The 20779-nt window shown below is 44.1% G+C and overlaps 1 protein-coding gene and 1 pseudogene across 1 annotated transcript; one reads left to right on the forward strand and one right to left on the reverse strand.

Moving 5' to 3' along the window:
• Positions 1-13028: 13028 nt before the first annotated feature.
• On the reverse strand, positions 13029-16016 carry LOC127327549 (3-deoxy-manno-octulosonate cytidylyltransferase). Its single transcript, XM_051354328.2, has 8 exons — positions 15717-16016; positions 15058-15103; positions 14746-14832; positions 14532-14656; positions 14160-14299; positions 14034-14085; positions 13826-13936; positions 13029-13415 (listed from the first exon to the last, which is right to left on the reverse strand). Exons 1-8 carry the CDS (start codon positions 15942-15944, stop codon positions 13323-13325), a joined length of 882 nt encoding a protein of 293 aa, XP_051210288.1. The 5' UTR covers positions 15945-16016; the 3' UTR covers positions 13029-13322.
• A 1202-nt stretch (positions 16017-17218) lies between these two features.
• On the forward strand, positions 17219-20338 carry LOC139834967 (protein FAR1-RELATED SEQUENCE 5-like; annotated as a pseudogene).
• The last annotated feature ends 441 nt before the right edge of the window (positions 20339-20779 follow it).

Raw genomic sequence — 20779 nt, forward strand, 5'->3', positions numbered from 1 at the left:
GACGCAAGCGCGAGTCGATAGAGCACGACAAGAAAGAAGAGAACGTCGGCATTCATCGTAAGTAGATGAGGAGGATATGTGTGGGCTCTCTTGCTTTACTTGACGAGTTCGTAAAACTAGGGTCCCGTCTGGATTCAAATTACCCGACAACTACAAGAAGTTCGATCGTTCGCAAGATCCTGAGGATTGGTTAGTCGACTACCTGGAAACAGTGAAGTTGACAGGTGGAACTAAAGGAACTGCCATGCAGAGCATTCAAGTTCATCTAAGCGGAGCCGCAAGATCATGGATAAAAAAGCTACCACCAGGATCCATCGACAGCTGGAAAACTTCCGAGGACATGTTTGTGAAAAAAATTCTATCTACATGCAAGAAACCCGCATCAATAGAGCAGCTGAGGGCCTGCAGATAAAAGTTCGATGAACCAATGAGGACATATATCTAGAGGTGGAACATCATGAAAAATCCGGTAGAAAACATATCTGACGAAAGAGAAATAGATGCGTTTGTTGCCGGGATCAGAAGAAATGACCAAATCGAGGATTTGGGAAGGACCAACCCGAAAACAATAGCAGCGCTCATGGAAATAGCGAATCGCTGGGCAGATGGAGAAGATGATGTTCAAAACAAATGACATAGGTCACCTGATGATGACCGCAACAGAAACAATCAAAATAGACGACGCTTCTCCCGACAATTCTCAGACTATGAGGGCCCTGGCCAAGTATCGGCGGGTTTCCGAGGAAATAATGCAAGTAATAGTCGAGATGATTATCAGAGAAGTAATGAGCAGCACAGTGATTACAGAGATGCTCCCCGATCCAGCAGGCAGAATAATGGGCCGAGGTTCCAAAGGTCATATGTATCACCTGAGGATCTTCTGAACGGACCATGTCAAATGCACTTCTTTCTAGATAATAATGGAAAGAGACAATCGGGACACCTGCAGAAGGACTGCCAAACTTTCCTAGCATTGCATAGGTACGCAGGACATACCAATGCACATGCAGTGAACAGGAACCCCCAGGGGCCAAGGAGTGAAATTCATCTTCCACCTCCACCCGCAATTACAGACGAAAATCGACATCAGCTGCAATTGGCGGCAGCTCCAACCAATGGTCCTTATATTGACACCAATGGAGCAGTTTCGATGATTCGGAAGGGCAGACCTTCGAATAGAACTCAAAAAGTGATTTCGCGACAAGTTTACATGGCAGAGAAGATGCCTCCACCAACGATTGAATACTTGAATTGGTCGGGGCAGGACATCGGTTTCACCATAGCGGACCACCCGCAGCAAGTTCCAAGACCAGGGCAATCAGCTTTGATCCTACCAGCGGTGATCGCAGGATTCGACGTTTCACGTGTGTTCATAGATGGAGGCAGCAATTTAAACCTTATGTATGCTGATACATTGAGGAAGATGAATATATCCTTGGCGAATTTAACACCAACTGACACGCGTTTCCACGGTCTCACCCCTGAGAAGCCAAGTTATCCACTGGGAAAGATTAATCTCGACGCTCAGTTTGGAACCCGAGAGAATTACAGAAGAGAGAAGTTGGAGTTCGAAGTTGTGAATTTTCCATCGCAGTATCATGCTCTGCTAGGACGACCCTCTTATGCCAGGTTTATGGCGGTACCACATTACACATATTTGTTGTGGAGGCTCCCTGGACACAAGGGCCCAATCACAGTAAAGGGCAGTTTTGCTTTGGCAGATAAGTGCGACAAGGATTTTCATCGACTGTCAGAAACTTTCGGGATGCAGGCAGAATATATGGCGTCCAAGTTAACAACTGACTATGATGTGCTGCCTGACGGAGGAAGACCACTAAAAGAGCAAACTTTTGATACCACCAAGAACTCGAAGGAAGTACAAATTCACCCGACAGATCCTAAGAAAACGACAGCTATCACAACAAACATGGATAGCGCATAGGAAAGCGCGCTCGTCGAGTTCCTCCGTGAGCGCTGGGAAATCTTCGCATGGTATCCAGCTGACATGCCAGGAGTACCCAGGGAACTTGCCGAGCACCCACTTAATCTGGATCCACGAGCCATGCCGGTTCGACAACCTTTGCAGTGTTTCTCTGAGCCAAATCGCAAAGCTATGCTATCTGAGATTAATCGACTCAGAGAGGCAGGATTTATCAAGGAGGTACACACAGAAGCCACATGGGTAGCTAACCCAGTGCTGGTCCCGAAGAAAAAAAAGGAGGTCATTCGCATGTGCGTCGACTTCACGTGCCTCAATAAACGTTGTCCAAAGGATCACTTTCCCCTCCCGAGGATCGATCAAATTATCGACTCCACGACAGGCTGCGAACGTCTTTCCTTCCTGGACGCATACTCTGGTTACAACCAGATCCGATTGAAAGAAGAAGATGAAGTCAAAATAGCTTTTATAACCCCTTATGGCGTGTTCTGTTATAGAACAATGCCTTTTGGGCTGAAAAACGTGGGAGCAACATACCAACGGATGATGCAGAAATGTCTCGCCACGCAGATTGGCAAAAATGTTCAAGTGTACATCGACGATGTCATCATAACAACAAAGCAAGGATCCTCCTAGATCGATGATCTCAAGGAAACTTTCGACAACCTTGACAAGTTCTGCCTCAAGCTGAACCCGACAAAATGCTCTTTCGGTGTCCCTGCAGGAGAGCTTCTCGGGTTTCTGGTGTCAGCAAGGGGAATCGAGGCTAACCCGGAGAAAATTCAGGCCATCATAATGATGAGGAAGCCAACAAAGCTCAAAGAAATACAACAGCTAACTGGGCGAGTTGCATCTTTAAGCAGATTCGTCGCCAGGCTGGGAGAAAAAGCTTTGCCATTTTACGCGTTGATCAAGCAAGGAGAAAAGTTCGAGTGCAACGAAGAAGCAGACAGAGCTTTTGAGGACCTCAAGCGCACAATCTCGACACCCCCAATACTGGTGGCTCCAAAAGGCAAAGAACCTCTCTTATTATACATTGCGGCTACACCTCAGGTGATCAGCACGGTCCTTGTAGTAGAAAGAGACGAAGAAGGGAAAATTCATGGAGTTTAGTGTCTGGTATACTTCATCAGCGAAGTTTTATCACCTTCTAAGCAACGTTACCCGCAATATCAGAAGTTGGCATATGGCGTGTTTACAACGGCAAGAAAGTTGCGACACTACTTTTCGGCACACCCGATAGTAGTTGTCAATGAGGCACCTCTCTCTAACATCTTGAACAATCCAGAAGCACCGGGGCGAGTCTCCCTTTGGGGCATAGAACTCTCCCCTCGAGACATCACTTATGAAAAAAGAAAAGCAATAAAATCACAGATCTTACCGGATTTTGTCGCAAAGTGGATGGAGCTGCAAAACACGGGACCTCCGGATTTATCTAGTACTTGGACCATGAACTTCAACGGGTCCAAAAGATTAGAGGGAGCTGGAGCAGGCGTAATACTCATATCACCTCAAGGCGACAAAATGAAGTACATATTGCGGATGACGTTGCCTGACGCGTCCAACAATGAGGCAGAGTATGAAGCACTCATACACGGGATGAAGATGGCAAAGGCATGTGGTGCTACTCGCCTTAAAATCTTTGGCGACTCCCAGTTGGTAGCACAACAGGTGATGAACAAGTGCGATGCAGTCAACGACATTATGATTGCATACAAAGAAGTCTACAATGAACTCGAGAAACTCTTTGACGGATGCGAAGTTAACCATATCAGCAGACTCAGCAACGATGAAGCCGACGTTCTAGCAAATATCGGGTCGCAGTGTCTGCCGATACCACCTGGCGTGTTTTGGGAGGAGATAAGTGAGAGGTCCACCAAGCCGAAGAAAACACCAAAGCAGCCGAAAACCCCTGAAACTTACCCGCCATATCCAGACTTGCGTCAGTCAGCAGCTCAAGCATATAATTTTCTCGAGAGGTAGCCTGTCGAGCTTCAGCAACCGCAGATTCTTTCAAGTCTAAGGCTTCTTGGACCTGCTGAAGAGCTATCTTCTCCCGCTCGGAAGATTTGCGGGATTGATCCATGACAATAATGGAATGCTTCTTCATGGCCTGGAGTTGCTGTCGAAGTTCAACTAATTCTAGCTGATCTGAGTTAACACATGAAGAATCGTCCAAGAAAACATCGTCAGCTATCCGTTTAGTGCGAGACGTAGCAGGGGAAGCAGCTGGTGGTCCAGCAGTCTTAGAGTAATTATCAAACACTAACTGGAAGAAAGAAAAAGTCGACATCAATCACCGCACAAGGATTCCTTCCTTTTCATTCATAAGTCGGGATATTTACATAAGTGAGGATCCATTACAAAAGGTCGACTCCTAGTGAGTCAACAAAGGTAGTCGCACACCATAAAGATATCGACAACTACCAAAAAAGAGAGAAAAGAACGGAGGGATAAGTTGGTCTACTTGACCTCCGGCTTGGCGGTACTGGAGGAAGCAGCTGGTTTGTATCCTAGGAAGGAGAGAATCTTCTTAGAGTGTGGTTTGGCAGCCTTCACCAAGGACTTCCACTTCTCCTTGTTTATTCCCTTCGTTTCGCTAGCTTTCACCCAGTCGACATTTTTCTGACTTTCGGCAACCATGGCTATGGTTCCTTCGACTCCAACCTTTAAATTTTCCTGCCGAAAAGCAAATCCAAGATCCTACTGGGGTAGGAAGCGCCTGGCAAGCTCAGAGAAAGTATTTGGTTGTGTTTGCTTGGGGAAGAAGTAGGGGAAGAGGCGCGAGAACGCGGCCCGCGCATTGGCAATAATGTTGCGCGCTAGATCCCCATGAAGCTCGAGGATGGAGAGGGTGTCGAGAAGACGATCCTCCTCAGCTTCGTGAAGGGTAAAATCTTCACCCATTTTTCCTGCTGGAACAAGATTCGGGTTCGTCAAAATATGCAGAAGAGACTTTTAGAAGAAGCTTAGAAAATAACATCAAGGAACTCACTAACAAAACACCATTTTTGAGACTCTAGGCGACCTATGATGGTCTCTTCACGCGCAATCTGTTGAGTCATCTTCTCACTTAAAGCATTTTCGGCATGATGGATCCTTTTGCGAAGATCTCCAACAGAAGCAGCGTCTTGCTCAGCTTTCTTGCTGATACGTCTCCGACGTATCGATAATTTCTTATGTTCCATGCCACATTATTGATGTTATCTACATGTTTTATGCACACTTTATGTCATATTCGTGCATTTTCTGGAACTAACCTATTAACAAGATGCCGAAGTGCCAGTTCCTGTTTTCTGCTATTTTTGGTTTCAGAAATCCTAGTAACGAAATATTCTCGGAATCGGACGAAACCCACAGAAACCTTCCAGAGCCGCCGCCATCGCGACGCCAAGATCTGGGGGACAGGAGTCTCTGTTCCGGCACGCCGCCGGAACGGGGAAGTGCCCCCGGAAGGCTTCTCCATCGACACCGCTGCCATCTCCACCGCCATCTTCATCACCGCTGCTGCTCCCATGAGGAGGGAGTAGTTCTCCATCGAGGCTCGGGGCTGTACCGGTAGCTATGTGGTTCATCTCTCTCCTATGTGCTTCAATACAATAATCTCATGAGCTGCTTTACATGATTGAGATTCATATGATGATGCTTGTAATCTAGATGTCATTATGCTAGTCAAGTGAGTTTTACTTATGTGATCTCCGGAGACTCCTTGTCCCACGTGTGTAAAGGTGACAGTGTGTGCACCGTGTGGGTCTCTTAGGCTATATTTCACAGAATACTTATTCACTGATGAATGGCATAGTGAGGTGCTTATTTATATCTCTTTATGATTGCAATGTATTTGTATCACAATTTATCTATGTGCTACTCTAGCAATGTTATTAAAATAGTTTTATTCCTCCTGCACGATGTAATGGTGACAGTGTGTGCATCCGTGTTAGTACTTGGTTTATGCTATGATCATGATCTCTTGTAGATTGCGAAGTTAATTATTGCTGTGATAGTATTGATGTGATCTATTCCTCCTACATATGCATGAAGGTGACAGTGTGCATGCTATGTTAGTACTTGGTTTAGTCTTTTGATCTATCTTACACTATAAGGTTACTAAAATATGAACATTAATTGTGGAGCTTGTTAACTCCGGCATTGAGGGTTCGTGTAATCCTACGCAATGTGTTCGTCATCCAACAAGAGTGTAGAGTATGCATTTATCTATTCTGTTATGTGATCAATGTTGAGAGTGTCCACTAGTGAAAGTCTAATCCCTAGGCCTTGTTCCTAAATACTGCTATCGCTGCTTGTTTATCGTTTTTCTTGCGTTACTACTGCTGCAATACTACCACCATCAACTACACGCCAGCAAGCTATTTTCTGGCACCGTTGCTACTGCTCCTATATATTCATACCACCTGTATTTCACTATCTCTTCGCCGAACTAGTGCACCTATTAGGTGTGTTGGGGACACAAGAGACTTCTTGCTTTGTGGTTGCAGGGTTGCATGAGAGGGATATCTTTGACCTCTTCCTCCCTGAGTTCGATAAACCTTGGGTGATCCACTTAAGGGAAAACTTGCTGCTGTTCTACAAACCTCTGCTCTTGGAGGCCCAACACTGTCTACAGGAAAAGGAGGGGGAAGTAGACATCACTTGCGAGCCTTTTCTCTTTGCTCAAGCTTAAAAGCAAGATCATCAGCGTGTTTGTTGGCTTTGTCGAGAGCCTCTGGCGGAAAGAAATGATGCAGGAATTTGAAGTCAAAATACAACACAGTCTAGCCGAGGAAAAGTAAAAATATCTCATCCGCAGAAAGCAAGGTTTACCTTTCAAATCTTCGACAGTATCACGATACCCAATAAATTGTGTACCGAGATTGATGAAATGTTTCATCAGGGGCTACAAAAAGAAAGTCGAGAGATAGGTTCAGAAGGGAAAAACTCGACAAATGATAAAAAATGAAACTGACATCCTTAAAGATAGTCGCAAGCATACTTACATCATCCAAGGGAGGAGTCGTTGAACTCCCGGTCAAAAAGTCGTGGCTCTCGCCAAGCCCAATCCTTGGTCTTTTCGGTGAAGGGGCCCGGGGGCTGGCGAGAGGAGTCGACATTTCCAAATCTTGATGACGAGGAGGCGAGGTTTCCTCAGCAGCACGGCATGCTTCAGAAAGAACTAAGGTATTCGACGTGCTCGTTGGAGCCGTCACATTAGCAACGGGTTCTTCTTTCTCTTCTTCGCCACTGTCAACAAAGAAACATGAGAATATTCGCAAGAAATGTGCAAAATAAGAAGCAGCGTAACTTACGAGCTAATGATATCGTCGTGATAAGGGTGGAAGCCACCCTCTTCTTCAGGAGAAGTTTCCTTGGCAGGTGACCCACTGGGTTTGGAGGTGCCGAAATATTTGACTTCATCCCGTTTCCTCTTGTTACTTGGAGAAACAGCGGAGGGAGGAGAGCGCACTGATTTAGAAGCTTCTGAGTCAGTTTCTTTTCCGGAGGAAGTCGCGGATTTGTGAGATCCCGCGACTTCACTCTCAGGAGAGAGGGTTCCTGCGAATCGTCGGTAACGACGGTTCGCTCATCTACCTCGCCACCTTCAGGTAGGGGAGGAAGAGAAGTGAAAGTTTGGTGGTTCTGTCGAACAAAACACAAATAAATACCAAGGTGTAAGGTAATAAGATAGCAAGTTGAAAAATAGTAGTACAACTCGAGAGAGAAACTACTTACTTCGGGAAGCGCATGGTTGCTGTTGTATGGCACCACGCGGCAGGAGGATGGAACACTATGTTTTTTGCTCAACGAGGTAAAGCGTCGGACTAGCTTTTCCAGATCTTTCACAGAGAGATCCTTGGACACGCGATCAACATCTTCATCGCCAGCATACATCCATAGGGGGTTTTTGCGAGCCTGCGGAGGCTACACCCTGATCCTAAGGAAGTGAGCAGTAATTTGAACACCCGACAGTTCCTTACTGCGGGTGTTCTGAAGCTCATGGATGCGCTTCATCAGAGCATCGGTAGCCGATCTTTCTTCGGCAGTGACTTCAGCGTCCCAAGAACGGCGCCTGAGGATTTTTGCGGTACCATCAAAGGGAGAAATGTTGTATTCTTGAGAGTTGTTCTGCTCCTCTCGGATGTACAGCCATCTCCTGCGCATCCTTGGACGGATTCAGGGAATTTGACGTCGAAGTAGTCGACGTCGGGACGGATGCAGATAACAACACCGCCCACATTGTAGGCGATGTTGCGGGAGCTGTTGCGGCGAAGATAGATGATGCGTTTCCACAGGCCCCAATGAGGATGGGTCACGAGAAAGCATTCACACAAGGTGATAAAGATGGAGATGTGGAGGATGGAGTTGGGAGTCAGCTGATGTAGCTGAATCCCATAGATGAGTAGCAATCCACGATGGGGGTGGAAAGGCCGCGGATGAGGTGGTCGATGAATGTTACCCGGTATCCAATGCGAGGCATAGGGAAGCTTTCGTCCCCAGGAAAGATCAGCGCCTCTTCTTTCTTCATCAGCCCAAGCTTCTTGAGGGCGCTCATGTCTTGGCTTGAGATCTTGGACCTCTCCCATCCAGAGATCTCAGCCTCCTCTGTCGACATGGTGGTTCCTGGAGCGGTGTGCCTGAGGAGCTTGGTGCGCGGTGGCATTCAAACAGGTGTTGGAGGAGAATGGAGAGATGAGAGGAAGCGCAATGAGCTTGGGGGGACAGCAACGGAGATTTTGCAGAGAGAGCGAAGGTAAGGTTTGAGGAAGGAGGAGATTATTTATACCAAGAAATTGATCTGTTGCGCCCTACACGTGTTATCGAGGGTATACTCGTATTTTACTATGAAGTTACTGGACAGGTGCTACATCGCGCGTGCCAGGGGTTGCGGAGGACATGTGTCCCCCACTTGCGAAAACGTGTCAACGACGCAGAGTTTTGGACCCACATGTCAGTGAAGTGACAGGACTCGCGCCTTTCCAATGTGAAGGTTGTGGCCATCGTCAGCATTGACATCGCCACAAGGAAATGGCGACTGGTTTTTGTCAAGATATCGACAGGAAAGATGTCGACAATAAAAGATATCGGTGAGCTTTTGATCAAATACACGTATTTGTTCAAATGCTCGGGGGCTACTTTTTATAGGAAGTTTGATATGGAGTTGATTCAAAAAAGACAAAAATATGAGCCTACAACCAAGTATAAATACTTGACTGTAGCCTCGGGGGCTACTCCCATCGGGAGGGCTGGTCACGCACCCGATAAAAGTGGAAAAATGGAAAGTTGACAATATAGTGACAAGATGGTGACAAGGTGAGCCTACAGCCAAGTACAAGCACTTGGATGTAGCCTCGGGGGCTACTCCCATCGGGAACGCTGGTCGCGTACCCGATGAAACTTAAGGAGTTAAGCTGAGTATATTTTGAGTTACGATATAACTCTTCATATACTCCCATCGGGAGGTCAAGATAATAAGTCATCATATGAATCGAATAAATATGTCATTCCAACAGCCGAAAAAGGCACTCGACAATATATTCTCAGAGCGCGTCCATCGTGAATAAATCTCTGAATGCCGTAATACTTTACGAAGGTAAGACCCCGGGATCCGTTCTGCGTGGCGTGGTATCACACATGAATGCGCTCTGCTACTTTTTCCGTATCAACAAATGCGAAGAAACATCCTAACGGACGCGTTAGGTACCCGATAAAATATGACTGGAGTTCGACATATGGTAAGACCTTAAGCGGCACATGTCGGATTACGCCAGTATACCGGGGTCGAGTCGAGGGACTTGACCTTGAAGTAGGTTTTTGCGGGATTGCCACGAGAGCAGTTAACTGGTACCTGATCCGTCAGATGAACCAGTCCCATTTACCATTATCCCTTTGCAATATATGATTATAAGAATTATTTAGTGACTCAAAGAAATCATGTGTTAATTGTAATGATGGAGATTTTACTTGATTCTCCGATTCAAGCAAAAATCTCGGGGGCTACTAACATAGGCATCCCCAATAGGCCTGCCGAAGTAGGCACCCGGGGTTTACTGAAGGCCCATGACCCAAAGAAAATGAAGCTCGGAAGCCCAAACAGGATGTCAATATGGAAAATAGAGTTGTATTAGGAATAAAGACTTGTAACTATACGGGACAAACTCAAAGAGTCTCCCGTTATTTGTAACTTGTGTATCACGAAACCTTCGGCTCCACCTCCTATATAAGGGGGAGTCGAGGGAGAAGGAAAGGATCGATCCATTGTCAACACAATCCTAGCTTTTAGCAGTCGAGTACTTTTCCGGCTGAAACCTTCGAGATCTACTTGCCCTCTACTTTCCACGAAACCCTAGTCTACAACTCGTAGGCATTGACAAGCGATACCTTATCACCGATTCCGATGCAACGGTAGAAGCAGGAAGGGCTAAGGCATCTCTAGCCATACTTTGCAAGTATCAGATACTCAACTAAATTTACTTTCCACCAATCTAGGATATCGAAGCTATCTTTTTGAGCTATTGGAGGCTTTAACCAGCAAGCATCAAAGTTCAGAGAACCTCACACTTGTTGAGTTGATCCTTAGGCTAAGATGGCGGTCCCAGTCTCACAATGAGTCATTACTCTCCATGTCCATATCATCACCTCATTGTTGTGTTTGCGTAGTTTCTGAGTTATTCAACTTAGCATACCTACTGCTAGAAAAAACAACTATACACAGATGTCTTACCCATGTTGCATCAACAGATTGGTGCACCATGGCTACTTAGCGGTGGCGCACGTGCGGACTATGCGCTACGCTTATCTACAATACATGTCGCACACGTGCAAAAACGGTGCGCCACACCTATTCTCTCGCCTGACTGGCACGTCCACGCATTATGATGCACCACGGGTATCATTGGTACATGTGGCGCACCGAATAAAAGTACGCCACGACTATATGAAAACTGAAAAAATTGCGAATTGGATGGTGCAAAATAGTGGTTTGCTATAGTAGTTGTGAACTTTCATCGACCCCAAGTCCAAGGTTGGTATAGTATTTTGTGAGTGGAAGTGTTGAAATGTATTGCCCGGCTTCTTCATTAGTTTGGAGTTTGGGCTGAGCTAGCATGTGCAAAAATACAATATGATGACCGTTGACACTATTTTTAGACAAAAATAGGGGATTCCTATTAATAAACCACACTAATCATATCGATATATTAGTGGGTTGATGTTTGTGGGATGGGAAACTTCAAAAGGGGATAATCTAGCTAAGCATCATATCCGTGAAATAAACTTACTTGTTTTTTTTAAGATGGAACAATCAAACACCTCTTGTTTTAATATCATTTTTCTCATATTTGTATTGTAAGTCAAACCTTATGTGGTGTCAAACACTTTCGATGTCACACAAAAATTCGTCTTACGAACATGTAAGTTTCAAGGAAAAAAGTCTATTTTAAACCCTAAACTCATAGAGGTTCAGCGAAATCAAACCTAGACTTTAACTCCATTTTGTTTGTATGATCAACTATTGAATCCCGATCAAAATTAAACCCTAGAGCTCGGCGCTCAGCAGCTTTCGTCCGAGACGGGACCCTCCACGAGACCTCCATGTATTTAGCATCACAAGAGAGTGGGAGTAGGTAGGAGCGTGGACACGAAACGGAAGGAAGAGATGCGGTGAGGTCGTAGAAACATCGTAGTCCATGTCTTCTTCCGACATCACCGGGACCAGAACAACCGGAGCTCCTCCTTGTCGAGGTGGTTGTTAAGCGGCGGCTCCTTCCAGTGACTCAACACCTAGGTCACCCCATTCATGTGCATTGAGAATCCAATTAATATCATTTTTTTGCTATGTCTTCGAATTGGAGGAAAAGATGAAGGTTGACAAATTCTACAATAGGAGAGCAGGTGAAGCTGATCTTCAAACAGAAATTGGAGTATATTCAGTCATTCAGTGTGCCAATAGGTGACAAAAAATTTGTGCTCTTTCGCACTTCCATTTGGAAGATCTGTTCACAGTTCATATCTTTAAAAAAAACGCGAATAGATGCAGAGATAGGCTTCACAAGTGCTTATCTACGCGCATGACCGACCGGGCCCAACTCCAATGGTCACTAGCCGGGCCCAGCAGGTAGCAGGTCATGCACGGAGACGAACTTCGAAACACGCGGACCTCCTATACACCGACTGGGTCGGTGCGGATGAAGTGCCGCACATCCCCCGACTAGGTGGATGTATAGTGGGGTGCGGCCCATCAGGTAAGCTCGTTTTTTCTCTTATTTTTTCTTATTTTCTATGTATATATATTTTTTTAAAGCTGAAATATTTTAAAATCCCTTTTTTCAACCCAGAATTTTAACTTTCTGTTTATTAAAAAATCTGAATTTTCAAAAAAATCAAAATATGAATACTTTTTAGATTGAATATTTTTCAAAATTTGACCATTTTTCTAAATTAACATAATTTAAATTTGAACATTTTCTGAATCTGAACATTTTTCAAATTTGAACAGTTTTTAACCTTGAACTTTTTTGAAATTTGTACACTTCTCAAATTTGAATGTTCTCTGAATTTGAAATCTTTTCAAATTTGAACTTCTTCGATTTTTAACAAAAAAATAAAAATAAACAGAAAAGGAAAGAAAACAAAACAAAACAGAAAATAAACAAAACAAACAAAACATAAAACATAAAACAGAAATAGAAAACAAAGCAAAAAAAACAAAACGAAAATGGGCCAGGCCCTATACCCGACCTGGCTGTGCGGTGCCCGGTAGTCATTGACGTGGTCGGTGTATAGGATTGGCCCGAAACACGCACCTGAGTAACTACACTGTTGCAAAACACATCGCAAATGGCCATGCGCTTGCGCCCGGCGCCGGCCCCATTCTAGTTTGTTGTTCCGCGCAGATAGATCGTCATCTGCCAGTGTATAGATCAGTGAATGACTCGACGTTCTGCGTGGAAAACATTATCACTAGGTAGCTGCCGGGAAATATCGATATGACCGTGGTTCTGTTCTGGATGATTGTTAGAGCCAGTGAGGTTGTTTTGAGATGTACGGTGTCTTGATGCCAAGCAGCAGGATGCAAGAGCTCAGGAGACTTTTCACATGCCAAAAAACAACAGAGAAAAATTTCATATTTTTGACAGTGGAACCTTTTATTCATCTTGTCGGCCCATCAAGCTGATACAACCTGGCTACGAGAGGTTAAACCGCAGGTTTCTGCATACAAAGACACACACGAGACATCTCATACATGCACAGTTTCACGGATGCAGCAGAAAGGCTCCTGATTTACACACTCGGATAGCATCTTTCAGTCTTCAGGATTCCGTAGCTCTGGATCACCGGATAACTACATACCGCAACCAAAGGTTTCTCGACGTTTTCTAATATTTGCACACTACTGAATGTTCCTGGCTCGCATCAATGCTTCTATTTTCTCGACATCTTCAGGTGCATCCACACCATGGGCATCATGATCCACTTTGATAACCTGCATGCCAACAAGGACAAAGCAGATTGTAACAGTGAATATATATATATATATATATATATATATATATATATATATATATATATATATATATATATATATATATATATATATATATGTATATATATATATATATATATATATATATATATTACACCATACAAAGTATCATTAGACAACTACTTACTAAATATCAATTAAAAATACAGTTTTACACATGCCATTGTACTGACAACCGGCAGTCACGACATTCTTTATAAGTGGTATAGAGAGTATTTTAAAGCAGGACTTGCAACAGTATAAGATTCAGTAACCTAAAGTTTTCCTGCAGCTATAAATGTGCAGAGGAGCATCAATGGATAGGATCTTATTTTTCTGTATAAAACCTATAACCTATAAGCAAAAACTACCTTCATCCTGTAGCCATTTTCAAGAACTTTAAGTTGCTCCAGGTCCTCTTCTAGTTGCAATGGAGTTGGTGCAAGCTCTGGATATATCTTCAGAAACTTCGAATCAAAGCACTACATATGAAAGGCCAAAGCATTAATTCTGAGAAAGCTTCACAACAAATGTACAATCTACAACAGCAATTGTCCGAAGGAAGGGTTGATAACTTACCGAAATCCCAAGATGAAGAAGATATGGAAACTTAGGATTGACTTTCCCTGATCTGAAATATTCAAAATTTAAGAATATGTCAGAACCAGGTAACCTAAAGAGTTCAGATAAATGTTAGTATCTCACTTGTTAAATGGCATCAGCCCTCTTGAGAAGTATATTGCATAACCCTGGTTATCTACAACACACTTCACTCGATTTGTGTCAAATGCATCTTCTGGTTTTAGTGCCGTGGCAGCTGTGCTGAAGACTGCATCAGGAGCTCGCTGAAAATAAAATTGAAGCACATGATAAATACAAAGAAAAGAGATCGATTAAGAAGAGATGCCAAGTGAAAGGAATAAATAGAAATGCAAGGCCAAAGGCAACGCGGAAACTCCAATACAATCAACACGACAAAGGTACAAAATTCAGATCATCACAATCCACTCACAAGATTTTATGGCAACCACTTCAGATAAACTATTTGAAATAGCAAAATTAGAGTTTCATAACCACCTGCAGTGCCATAACCACACCATCTATTATCTCTGGTTCAATAAGTGGTTCGTCTCCTTGAATGTTGACAACAATGTCATAATGTTTACCAAGCTTTTGAAGTGCCTCACAGCAGCGTTCAGATCCTACATTTTATAGCACATCCAACATGTAAATAAGGAGGTCACCAAACAATCATGAAAAGATACGTCAATACAAAATTCTGAAGCCTTACCATTTTGGCATGATACTGATGTCATTATAACATCAGCTCCAAATCCTCTACAGCACTCAGCAATTTTTTCGTCATCCGTTGCCACAACTATACATTAAACAGAAAGAAATGCCGACAAAGTTAAACTTACAAGCAAGTATCTGCAGATTGAGATGAGAAGCATCTCTAGGAGTAGCACATAAAACAGAGAAACAACACGAGTGTTCAAGACAATAAGGGAAATAAATTGACTTGAAGCTAAGAATGCATACAACAGGAACGATTTACCTAAAATATATTACAAATAAAATAGATAACTAGAATGCTGCTTACCAACATGGTCCAAAGAAGTTGCTAGCATTACTCTTTCCCAGGTTCTCTGTAAAGAGCCAAGATGGTAATGGTGAGTTTGAGGATGATTTAGTGTAGAGTACCAGTGTAAACTAATGTATGGACTACCCTGATTTCTTAGTTGACGAAGTTTCAAAAATTACCACACTATCCACCATTTCGTTATGAATATAAAAAAGCTAACTTGGAGTCCCTTTCTCCCCATTCACTCATGTTGATCTGCCAGAAACATAGCTCATGTTTGAGCATAGTCTAAGAGTAATAGGTGCCATGTCATCCTGAAAACTACTACCTTGACACAATATTTGCCAAGTTAAGAAATTATCTGAAGGTTTGAACAACCATTCAAGAATGTTCAGTAGAATGGGCAACCATCAGCTAATTCTTGTGATTGTAAATTTTCTTAGTCATTCAGACAATTTCTTATCATATGACGGCCCAACATGAGTAAACAAGATTTGCAGTAGAATTCCCGAAACACCCATTAAAATCTCAGTAACAACTTGAACCTACTTTACTCTACCAATTTTCTGAACAGGAAGATGCGCCGACAAGATGTCAGAACCAAAACCACACGCGAAGCAACAGCAATAGATACGCACGCACGGAGGATAATGCGGCGGTGTGTAGGCACGACGGACCTGTATCATGGGCTTGCCGAGGATGAGGGCGAGCGGCTTGCCCTCGAAGCGGGAGGAGGCGTACCGCGCGGGAATGACGCCCACCGCCAGGGTGCGGAACCCGCGCGGCCGGCGGTGCAGGTACGCGGCAGCGGCGGCGGCCGCCGCCGCGCCGATGGCCAGACTGTGGAAGATCCACGCGCGGCTCCCCGAGTCCGAGGACTCCGACGGCGGCGGGCAGATCGGCATCGCGAATTCTTACGGCGGTGGCGTGGGTGCCGCTCGCTGAAATATTCCAGACTCCCGATTTGTACTGTTCGAGTGGGAATGATTGATCTGACGAACCCACGTGAGCTAGTTGGCCCATTTACCTGGCCTGATTTGCTCGCTTGCAGAGAAACAATGATTTCGTTGGCCCATAGCGCGGTCCTTCTCTGGAAGACCTTTTTTTTCACTCTGCAGAAGTGGAAGAAAAAGGGGTTAATTAAATATATGCCACTGTAATTATTGCGTATTTGAGAAATGCCACTACAATTTTCATCTTTTAAAATATGCCACTACAGGGGCGTTTTTGGAAGGCTGAGAGTGGCATTTTTCGAATAATCTTGAGAATTAAGGTGACATATTTTGAAAGATGAAAATTGTAGTGACATTTCTCAAATAAGCATTAATTGTACTGGCATATATCTAATGAACCCAAGAAAAAATGGTCACGCTAATTTGGGGAAGGGGAAGAAAACCAAATCGCAAGCATATAAAAAGCATGTCAGAATTTGATAGTAAGGTTTGTACTAAAACACACACGGTAATCAAGTACTCTCAAAACCAAAAGGCGTGTCTAGCAAGGACTGAGATCCAGTGCCCTGTCCATTACAAGTCACAGCGTGCCCCGAGCCCTCTAATCCACTGTTCAAATCAATCCAATGGACAGCAGCAGCAAGGCACGGGTTAAAGCAGTCAATCCCCACGCAGCAGCCAGAAACGAGCGCAGAAAAAATCGAGGGACACGCGGGAAAAGAAGGAGATTGCGCGGGCGTTCCCGGGCAGAGCTGTGCCGCCGCTGTGCGACGCCGCCGGCGCAAGAGGAGGGGAGCACGCTCCTGCCGCCGGCTCCCTCCGCCCGTCCCGGCGGGATCCTCCTCCCCGCCCGCTTCGACGGGATCTTCCTCCGCGGCGGCCTCCTCCGCTCTGGGCCGGCGACTCCCTCCGCCCTGCGACGTCCGCCCGGCGCCGACGACTCCCCTCTGCGACAAATCTTGCAGGTAATCATGGGTAATCATGGTTGGTCAATTCATAATGTTTGTGTCCAGCATATGGACTGTTTTCAGTAGGTTTTTTTTGTCCTGCATATAGACTGTTTCAGGTTCATCAATGATATGCCTAAATAGTTTATGCCAGATCTTGTGTTGTAATACTGCAGGTAGCCTGCGTGAGGATTTGTATGATATTTGTATTGTTGTATTTGACAGGTTATTTTGCTGATTGGGGTGATGTGCGATGCAATTTGAGAAAAAATTGTTATTTTGTGCATTTGCAAGTCTTCTGTAATGGGAGAAATTGAGAAGTGGATACCTCGGGTTGGTATGAGGTTCAGAAATCCAGATGAAGCTTGGATGTTTTGGCTTGCATATGGAGGTCGTGCAGGCTTTGATGTGAGGAAGAGAAACAAGCATGTAAGCAAGTTAGATGGTCGAATATCATCATGCAGATTCGTTTGTTCGAATGAAGGTATTCGAAAAAAAGGCTTAACATTGGATCATGTGCCAAAGCGTAGTAGAGCTGAAACAAGAACAAATTGCAAAGTTCTGATGATTATAACATTGGATCGAGTGGGAAATAATTATGAAGTCACGGATCTTCAATTGGAACATAATCATTACCTACAACTGCCACAAACCTGCCACTTGATGGCATCGCAAAGGAAGATTTCCGAAGTACAAGCTTTTGAAATAGAAGCCGCTGAGGATTCTGGGATCATGCCCAAAGCTGCACATGAGTTAGCTTGTCGTCGAGTTGGTGGACCATTTAACCTTGGCTACACTTGTCGTGACCAAAAGAATCTTTTGCGAAGCAAACGACAGAGAGAGTTGGCTTTTGGACAGGCAGGTAGTATGCTAAAGTATTTCCATGACAAGATCGTCGACAACCCCTCTTTCCAATATGAATTGCAGCATGATTGTGAGGATCATATAGCCAACATATTCTGGGCTGATGCTAAAATGGTTCTTGACTATGCACACTTTGGTGATGTTGTCACATTTGATACCACTTTTGGCACGAACAAAGAATATCGGCCCTTTGGTGTTTTTCTTGGGCTCAACCAGTTTAGAGAAACCACCATTTTTGGTGCTGCGCTCCTATTTGATGAAACATGTGACTCGTTTGTATGGCTTTTTGAGACTTTTCTAGCTACACATAATGGGGGAAACCTAGAACTATTTATACGGATCAAGATGCCGCAATGGGGAAAGCTATAGGGAAAGTCTTCACGGAATCATATCATGGATTGTGCACCTTCCATATAATGCAAAATGCCGTCAAACATTTATCTCCATTGAGGGGTGAAGAGAAAGATGAAGGGGAAGATGAAGATGAAGAGGAAGAGTCACATATTCTCACAGATTTTGGTGAATGCATGTATGGCTATGAGGACAAAGCAGAATTTCAAGAAGCATTTGACAATATGAGACATAAAGTGCATAAACAAACTTGGTTAGATAGTATCTACAAGTTGAAAGAAAAGTGGGCTGAGTGTTATATGAGAGATGTGTTCAGTTTGGGAGTAAGAAGTACACAACTTAGTGAGAGCTTCAACAATTCATTGAAAAACCATTTGAAATCAGATTTTCATATTCTTCGGTTCTTGATGCATTTTGAGAGGACAGTGGAAGTAAAAAGAACACAAGAATTGCAATCTGAATTTGAAGCAAGGAAGAACATACCAAGAATCAAGATGCACACACCTATGTTGGTGCAAGCAAGCAAAGAGTACACCCCAATTATTTTTGAAGCTTTCCAAGGTGAATATGAAAGATCTATGGCTGCGTGCACTAGAGTTTTGGATGAGGATAACAAATATGCGGTTTCCATTGCGAATTTGCATGGTGATTTAAAGTTTGAGGATGAGCGCATAGTGATTGGTGATCCTTTGACAAAAACAGCTTCATGTAATTGTGGGATGTTCAATAGGACAGGAATACTATGTGGACATGGTCTCAAAGTTCTTGATTTGATGAATATAAAGACATTGCCCACACATTATATATTAAAGAGATGGACAAGAGAAGCGCGCAATGGAAGCATACAAGATAGGCATGGAAGGAATGTAGTAGAAAATCCAAAGTTGGAAGCTCAACTTCGGTACAAGGATTTGTCTCACAAATTTCATAGTTTGGCACATAAAGTAGCCAACTCTCAAGAGTGTTGTATGATGCTAGAAAATGCACTTGATTGTGTTCGTCCACAAATAGAAGATAAACTCAATGCAACTACCAATGCTACGAATAAGCCATGCAATGATCAAGAAAATATTGACCCAAATGTGCAACAAACAAATGAGATTCTTTGTGCAGCAAAGCTCAAGAAAAGAGAGGTCCAATCAAAGAATTTAAGGAGAAAGAAAACTTGGCTTGATAAGTTACTAAAGGGGAAGCGTAAGCCAACGAAAATTGCTGCACCCAAAAACAAAGGAGCAACGGTATGTAGCAATGTTTACATGATATGTTGTTACCCTTCATCCCTAATCTACTTATTATAACTTTTATTGCAGCAACAAAAGAAACATGAAGGTGCTGAGCCCAAAGTTGGAGAGGAGAAGAAGGATGGCAGTGATAAAAGAGCAAATGTGGAGCTTCAAAATTGTAGCATGATTATGAGTTACACAGAACTCTTGACAGCTCCTCCTTATGGTGTTTATGGTGAACATGGTGAAGATATATTCTAGCATGTACAAGTTTGTTAGATAGTATTAGTAACATGGTTGAGTAGTATTTTGGACAGGGTTGACTATAGTATTTTGGATTATGGGGCTAACTATAGTCTTTTTGTGGCCTAAGTGTACAAGTAGATTGGCCTAGTTTATGTTCTTGAATGATTATGTAAGAACAGATTATTCTGGCAGAATTTGAGTGTTACATGCTACCAAATTCACTGCCGATTCCTAAATTTCAATTGTTCATCTTTTACTTTTGTAATGTATTGCCCAGGTTCTATCTTGCTCAATACGTATATTGCTCCAATCTGTATGTATGTTGCTCCAATCTGTATGTTGCTCATTTATTGCCCAGATTTTCCCAGATTTCTGTTAACACGCTGAGGTATATTGTCACAGTGCTCAATTTTTTTTTGCCAAATTGATGTTGTTTTGGTAAACTGAAACTGCAAACATGTTCTGCTGTGAGTGTTAACTGAACTGCTGTTTTTCCAGTTATGCTGCTCTTGCTTCGTTCATGTGAGGTTGCAAGGCGCTGGATCCCCATCCACCAGCGGAAAGGAAGGGCAGACGGGGCGTTAGCATGCAGTCCAAGTGCTCCGTCGGAGTTGGAAGGAGCGAGCATGTGGAGCTCTGGGCGGAGGCCGCCGTCGCGGCCGTCTTCTCCGGCGCTTCGTCGCGGCCGTTTTCTCCGGTGCTTCATCGCAGCTAGAGGTAGGCGGAGGGAGATTGCGTGTGCCGCCCCGAGAGCTCCTTCGTCGCCGGAGGTGGGCGCAGCGGCGGCGGCCGGACCAGCAAGCTCTGCCGGTCTGCCCCAAGAGCTGTGCGTAAGAACGAGGACGAAGGGCTGCGCTCGTTTCTGGCTGCTGCGTGGGGATTGACTGCTTTGACCTGTGCCTTGCTGCTGCTGTCCATTGGATTGATTTGAACGGTGGATTAGAGGGCTCGGGGCACGCTGTGACTTGTAATGGACAGGGCACTGGATCTCAGTCCGTCTAGCAACAACAACAAAAAATACACTCTAAAAATATCGCATATTTATGTTTAAAAAATATCGCATATACTCCTCATGAAGACACTCCTAGGCTGTTGTCGATGGTGATTGCTCATCTCGGCAAAATCCCTTCTCCACGAGGTTCACTTGTGCCTTTCC

Source organism: Lolium perenne, chromosome 1 (assembly GCF_019359855.2).
Source record: "Lolium perenne isolate Kyuss_39 chromosome 1, Kyuss_2.0, whole genome shotgun sequence".
NCBI classification, from domain to species: Eukaryota; Viridiplantae; Streptophyta; class Magnoliopsida; order Poales; family Poaceae; genus Lolium; species Lolium perenne.